General features: G+C 43.2%; 1 protein-coding gene across 1 annotated transcript; it reads right to left on the reverse strand.

Annotated features, from left to right (window-relative positions):
- Nucleotides 1–2974: 2974 nt before the first annotated feature.
- Nucleotides 2975–4022, reverse strand: LOC127484143 (small ribosomal subunit protein uS2-like). Its single transcript, XM_051823398.3, has one exon. The coding sequence runs from the start codon at nucleotides 3934–3936 to the stop codon at nucleotides 3049–3051; it is 888 nt and encodes a 295-aa protein (XP_051679358.3). The 5' UTR covers nucleotides 3937–4022; the 3' UTR covers nucleotides 2975–3048.
- Nucleotides 4023–7871: the final 3849 nt, after the last annotated feature.

Here is a 7871-nt window from a genome sequence, read left to right on the forward strand (position 1 = left end):
AGTCCTCGGTCTGAGCATGGATCCTGCAGCAATGTCCCTCATCACCAGGGAACCAGGGAGCCCTGAGCATGTAGAGCTTCCCACAGTGATTTCCCAAAGACCCAGCCACACCCTGTGCCTTCCCACACGGCCACAGTGTTTTCACAGTCCAGGTACACAGGCATCCTATAGTCTCAAGCACCCAGCTCCTGTCAGTTCTCACAGCCAGACTCAGGCATCCCCTCTCTGCCGGTTGCTGGGTGTGTGGACATGAGCTGGTGCAGCTGTTACATAGGTCCAAAATGGCACCTGCCTTCTCTCAGCTAGTTACAGGATGCTGGCCTGGGGTGGTTGGGGAGAGAGAATCATCTCCCCTTTTTTTCTTTTGGTTAGCAGGTACACTGTCCCCCACAGGGTCCCTAGCAAGACTCACGCCAGGCTCTTCCCATAGCTTTATCACTAGTAGCTTGGACTGTTGCATTCTGGTTGCACCTCACTCCAAAGCTGGTACTGAGTCTCTTGCTTGCTGGAGTCCTGAGTTGTGCATGTCTACACCCTCTATGTAGGTTCACAGTGTTCCTCTAATTTGCTTGGAGTTTCCTCTGAAATTTTCTCCCTAAGTCTTCCCTGAAATTGCACTCACTCTACTTTTTAAAAACCATCTTCCCCAAGAGTAGAGCAGTAAGCTCTCTCCCTATTCTGCTATCTGCAGGTTGTTCTGGTCCAGAAGTTCTCTTTTACTTAGGCAGTGTATGTCAAGACAGTAGAATTTGGATTCATAACACTTGGGTTTGTGCCATGACTATATAATTTACCAGCCATATGACACTGGACAAACCATTAAACTCTGTGAACCTTGGTTTCCTTCTCTGTACAATCAAAGAAATGTTGCTCTGAATCTAAATGAATTGCCAACAAATGATGTGAAGAAAAAGTAGTGGGATATTTGTGGGAAAATCACAAAGTTGAATAATAGCTATTGTGTACTGAGAGATTACTGAACATGAATTACAGTCTTAGCTCTTTACACAATACCTTTTTATTGTTATTATTAAGGTATTTTTATTTCAGTGTGCACATGTTCATTAATAACATTTATAAATTTAGTTTATATTCTTTTTTTCCCAAAATAAACCTTTTATTTAATGAGTACAAGTTTCATAAGTACAACTTTAAGAATATAGTGATTCTTCCCACCATATCCTCCCTCCCACCCCTACTCCCACTCTACTTCCTCCTCCTTCTCCCCTTGCCAGTTCCATTCTCCATTAAGATTCATTTCAATTAACTTTATACACAGAAGGCCAACTCTGTACTAAGTAAAGATTTCAACAATTTGCACACACACACACATTGTTTGAGAGCAAGTTTTACAGTTAATTCTTAAAATAAAACTCATTGAGGCCAGAAGTCCTGCATGGGAAGTAAATGCACAGCAACTCCTATTGTTAATTTAACTATTAACACTCTTATTTATGATGTCAATGATCACCTGAGGTTTTTTTTTTTTATTAATTGACAGGCAGAGTGTACAGTGAGAGAGACAGAGAGAAAGGTCTTCCTTTACTGTTGGTTCACCCTCCAATGGCCGCTGTGGCCGGCGCATCACGCTGATCTGAAGCCAGGAGCCAGGTGCTTATCCTAGTCTCCCATGCAGGTGCAGGGCCCAAGCACTTGGGCCATCCTCCACTGCACTCCCGGGCCACAGCAGAGAGCTGGCCTGGAAGAGGGGCAACCGGGACAGGATCCGGCGCCCCGACTGGGACTAGAACCCGGTGTGCCGGTGCCACAAGGTGGAGGATTAGCCTATAGAGCCATGGCGCCGGCCCCACCTGAGGTTTTTGACAGGAGCTGCCAAGGCTATGGGAAGCCTTTTGAATCCACAATTTCCATCAGTATTTAGACAAGGCCATAAGCAAGGTGAAAGTTCTCTCCTCCCTTCAGAGAAAAGTACATCCTTCTTTGATGGCCACTTCTTTTCACTGGGGTCTCTCTCACAGAGATCCTTCATGTAGGAAAATTTTTTGCCATAGTGTCTTGGCTTTCCGTGCCTGAAATGCTCTCATGGGCTTTTCAGCCAGACCTGGATGCCTTAAGGCCTGATTCTGAGGTCAAAGTGCCATTTAATGTGATACACAATAACTCTTAATCATCCCAACCACCTTATAGGTGGTTGTTATTTAGGCCCCATTGTAGAGAAGAGGAAACTGAGCATTATGGGAGGGGTGCTAAAGTTTAATTCTTTTCCCCAAAAACCCCTCCCTGTTCTGCACAGAACCCAAATAATTAGTCATTTTCTTCTATATAACACTCTTTTCAAATCCACTCTCTCACATGTCCCTCTGGTGTCAGAGAAAATAATTTTCTGATCTTCATTTACAGTCTTCTTTTCAGTAGGGCTCTGAGCTCCTTCCTTCTATATTATTATTCTTCTGTCCAGAATTCTATCTCACTCTGGGTGATCCCCTAGTTCCCATATTTTTAGCTATTCAAACCAACATATATAGGAGCCCATTGAATACAGGCAGAGTACCCAATGCTTGTTGCTGCCTATTTCATTTGTCTCCTATTTGTGCCCATCCCTTTTCCTGTCATGTTAAACTAAAAATACAGTTCATAACAAGGGTCAATTAATATTTCCTTTTAATCTACCATATTTGGCTCCTAATATCTTCTGCCAAACAGGGGATCATTGATAATCTTCTGGAATTTCTTTTCTGCAAGAATAGCAGCATTTTCTGTCTTTATCTCTAGCCCTTCATCACCTTTCTCAAACTAACAGTGCACATTCAGCTGCATTGAAATGATACAATCCTGGGGCCGGCCGGCCAGCCTGCCTGCCATCCTTCCTTCCTTCCTTCCTTCTTTTCTCTCTCTCTCTCTCTCTCGTTCTATCTTGTGCTTTTTTGATTTGATCCCATTGCCTTCCTCTCTGCCAAATTATTCTTTTTTTTTTTTTTTTTTTTTTTTTTTTTTTGACGAGGAATTAAAGAGATTGTCTGTAGAAACTGATGTTTATTTTCCGTCAACCTCATTTCCATGTTTGCGTGAGAGCCCGTGACAAGCAGCCTAAGACCACTCAGTGGTTGTTCCCACCCACTCGGTGGCCTGAGCAGTGGGCGCTGCAGACCAGTCTTCAGTGGCGGGCTGAGCACTCCAGTCCTCAGTGGGGAACTGCTGAATAGGCACAGAGGGCACCTGCACGCCTTCGGACCAGTCAGCAACCTCAGGCTGAGTAGCAGTGAACTCGGGCGCTGGGGCCGTCCATTCACCCTGAAACTCCTCCTTGGTCACAGCTTTTTCAGCGGCGGCCTGCTCTTCTTTTTCAATCTCTTCAGGATCTCTGTAGAAGTAGAGATCAGGCATGACCTCCCAGGGGTGTTCACGGGAGATGGTACCACGCATGCGCAGAACCTCCCGGGCCAGCATCCACCACATCAGACCCACTGAATGGGCTCCCTTGTTGTTGCACGGGATGGCGATGTCCACGTAGCGCAGAGGCGAGTCTGTGTTGCACAGAGCAATGGTAGGCAGGTTCACGTAAGATGCCTCCGTGAGAGGCTGGTGGTCAGCCCGAGGGTCGGTAACCACCAGAAGCCGTGGCTCCCGGAAGGCTGCCTGGATCTGGTTAGTGAAGGTTCCAGGTGTGAAGCGGCCAGCAATGGGAGTAGCTCCAGTGGCAGCAGCAAACTTCAGCACAGCTCTCTGGCCAGTGTTCCTGGAGGATATCACACTGACATCAGCAGGGTTTTCAATGGCCACAATAGCACGAGCCGCCAACAGCAGCTTCTCCCAGGTCCTCTTCAGATTGATGATGTAGATGCCATCACTCTTCCTTTTGTAGATGTACTGTTCCATCTGGAAGTCAAGGTTGGTGCCACCTAGGTGGGTTCCTGCTGCAAGGAACTTGAGGACGTCCTCCTCCTTCATTTGCAGGACATCAAGGGCTCCGGACATTGTGACAGCTTCCCCTTAAGTTACGCCGGGAATCAAAAACAACGCCGTATGGACCCCTGGCCGGGTAGCGCGGAAAGGCCCAAATTATTCTTTATCATCTTATTCTGTTTTACTTTTTTTGAGAAATTATTGTAACTTGAAAATATTTCTCTTCTGGCTGCTATAAAAATTCTTTCCTTAGTTTGTCTGCCTCTATGTCTCTTATTTCTGTAAGAGACATACTTGTGGGATAGAATGAAAAATAAACCAGCTGCTTCCATGTTTCTGGCTGAGGCTGTCTGGAATCAGATCTCTTGGTCTCTTGAAGGTCATTTAGCACTTCCTTCTGTGTACTTCGCATCACTACTAGTGGTTCTGGGGTCGTCACCAAGAGCATGAGAAGAAAAGTAGACAAACAAGGTGGCAATGATTGAAGGTGCCAGTAATAAAGGCCATGTTTTCACAGAGACTGAGTCAGGCCAAGCTGGTTGAGGTGGATGTTTTACATTGAGGTGGATGTAGGTGTTTTACATTGAATTAGAGGTTGAATATTTTGTAAGCTTATTTTTTATTTATTTAATTTCATTTTATTTGAAATGGAGAGAGAGCGAGAGAAAGAAAGATATATATGGAGAGAGTGAGCGAGAGAGAGAGAGAGAGAGCGAGAGCGAGAAAGAATCTTCCATCCACTGGTTCACTCGCCAGATGCCCACAAAGCCAGGGCTGGACTGGGCTGAAGCCAGGAACCTAGAACCAAATCCAAGTCTCCCATGTGGGTATCTGGGGCTCAATTGCCTGAGGCATCATGTACTGCTTTCCAGGGTGTACATTATTAGGAACCTGGAATGGAAGCAGAGTAGTTGGAACTTGATATGGGATGTGGGCATACTAAGTGATGTCTTAACTGATGTGCCAAATGCCCACCCGAGGGACTGAATCTTTGATATTCTTGTGGATTAAGGTCATGAGGCTATTGTAACAGGGCAGGTGAGTGATGGCATGTGGGAGAAGACTAGGCTTTGGCTACAGAAGAGATAATATGTGGCTGATTCTGGAATGGTTTTAGAGGGCAGAGAAAATGAGATTTGGTCTTGGACTGGATGTAGGGTATTACAGTGTGAATATGATTTGGCTTCCAAACTCATGCAGGACTTTAAGCCTACAGGTCATTAGTTAATGTTACTAAGAGAATGGAAACAGCCCAGTTACAGTGTGTGGAGATAAATCTTGGTGAGAGATTCTTATGCCATTGGGGAAGTGCCTTCAGAAGGTAGTTCTCATGAGAGGGCTGTTATAGAACTCAGGACTGGGCCCAACCCCTTGCTCTGCTTCCTGCCTCTCCTGTGACCCTTCCTCTGCACGTGCTCTGCTATTGTCATCTGCCACCCTCATAGAGTCCACATCAGTGGGGCCACCCAATCTTGGACTCCAGTCTTCAAAACTGTGAGCTAAATAAGCATTTTTTGTTTAAAAGTTAGTTGCCCCAAGCATTTCATTGTAGTGATGGAAAGCTACTAAATGGGAGTTAAGGCAAGAGAGGAATAAAAGATTATTCTGTTTTGGGCCAGAGTAACTTGGCAAATGTTGATGGCATTACTAATAGAGGAGAAGTGGATTTCAGGGTGAATCAAGTTTTGGATGTAGATGTGATGTTTGAAACGTTCTTTGCACAGATTGGTGATGTAGAAGAAGCTGTCTTGTATGGATAGAATGGGTTCTACATTCTCCTGGTGTGTATATTCTGACATACCAAGATCTCTGCAAACCATGCGAAATGAGGGCTGGTGGGGACTGGTTGGCATGGCTTCTCACATTCATCACATGTGTAGAATTCATCTTGTGCTAATTTCTAATCAGAGATGGCAAACAATTTCCTGTTGCCTGTGAAACTAAAAAAAAAAATAGTCCTCATTAGCTGTTTTATGTACCATGAATGGAGAAATAATAAATAAATATGATTTACTATGAAATATTTAATAGAAGTATGTCCTCAATACTGATTCTAATAAAAATAGTACAAAGGTTTGATCAATATTGATGATGCAATTTTTAACTTGCTTCACATGTGCCATTATTCTCTTCTTTTGGGAACAAAGCAAAAATATTTCTGACTGGCCTCAATTTGCAGGTGAATGCGTTTGGAAAAATAAGTTGTGGGGAAAAATGATCAATTAAAAATTATATCTTTTGAAATGTGTTAGATAATAATTTTGGGGGGCCGGCGCCGTGGTACACTAGCTTAATCCCCTGCCTGTGGCACCGGCATCCCATATGGGCACTGGGTTCTACTCCTGGTTGCTCCTCTTCCAGTCCAGCTCTCTGCTGTGGCCTGGGAGGGCAGTGGAGGATGGCCCAGGTTCTTAGGCCCCTGCACCCTCATGAGAGACCAGGAAGAAGCACCTGGCTCCTGGCTTCAGACCAGTGCAGTGCCAGCCGTAGCGGCCATTTGGGGAGTGAACCAACTGAAGGAAGACCTTTCTCCCTGTCTCTCTTTCTCACCGTCTGTAACCTACCTGTCAAATAAATAAATAAAAAAATTTTTTTAAAAATTATAATTTTGGAAAGTGTAAATACTATAACTATAGCCTGCATATAATTTGTACTTGTACAGATGTCTGCCTAAAACTGATAAGTAACATCCTGGGTTATTTAAAAAATTTAACTGTATTTAACTGTGTGGTCTTTAATTGCATTTCAGCACAGCTCAAAGTCATGAAAGCATATAAAAGATATTTTGGTATTTACTTCTCAAAACTTGGAAAAGTAGAACAACTTAATATAGTTTTTAAAATAAAGTCACCATTCAGAAATTAAACTATGTAATTGACAGACTTTGAAGTGCAATTATTATGTGTTAGACTCTGAGCTAAACACTGATGATCCACAGGTGATAGGAATCAAAAAGATGAAGGCAATGTGGAAATTCTTGATTATTTTAGGTTCTGATATAAAGATATGAAGCAAATATTGATTATGTCTTTTGAACTGCTTACAAATTTTAATAATTTATGTTTTGTATATTTTTACATATTCAGAAATAATTTTCGTATTCATTTGTATTTCTCTGGCAGATAGACCCATGGTTTTAATTAAAATGTTATTTTCGCACAATGGAATATAAAATGGACTGACTTGTAGTATAAATGCAGGTTTATCTCTGTTTTACAAAATACTAGTCTGAACTCATAATTATTTCAACAATGCATATTTCCCCTCTTCCCCTTGTTGCTACTGAATTTTAAAATTCAACTGAACAATAGGCGTAGGCAAAAAATTTTGAACGAAGTTTATTTTAGTTTCTGTTAATAAAATTTTAGGATGGGGGCTGGCGCCGTGGCTCACTAGGTTAATCCTCCACCTGCGGTGCCGGCATCCCATATGGGCTCCAGGATCTAGTCCCGGTTGCCCATCTTCCAGTCCAGCTCTCTACTGTGGCCCAGGAATGCAGTGGAGGATGGCCCAAGTCCTTGGACCCCTGCACCCGCATGGGACACCAGGAAGAAGCACCTGGCTCCTGGCTTCGGATCAGTGCAGTGCACTGGCCGTAGTGGCCATTTGGGGAATGAACCAACGGAAGGAAGACCTTTCTCTCTCTCTCTCTCTCTCTCTCACTGTCTATAACTCTACCTGTCAAAAAAAAGTTTAGGATGACAAATCATTCAAGAAGTCAGTATTAAATAAAATATTCATAATGCAAACTAAAAAAATACTGAAACAAATCTGAATTTGGTTTTAAAAGTCATTGGCAATGAAACAATATAACAACATACTTTTTAAATGAGGGAACTACACAAAATATGATTTCTAGACAAATTCAACATTTAGATGTGTATCTATTCCTTAGGTGCTATAGACAGAGTGCATGTGCCACCCTACCCCCCGTTGCCCTGCTCCCACAATTCATATGCTGGAACCCAATTCCCAATATAATAGTATTTGGAGGTAGGGCTTTGGGG

The sequence above is a fragment of the Oryctolagus cuniculus genome, chromosome 2 (assembly GCF_051225735.1).
Source record: "Oryctolagus cuniculus isolate XC-2025 breed Fujian yellow rabbit chromosome 2, ASM5122573v1, whole genome shotgun sequence".
In the NCBI taxonomy this organism is placed as follows: Eukaryota; Metazoa; Chordata; class Mammalia; order Lagomorpha; family Leporidae; genus Oryctolagus; species Oryctolagus cuniculus.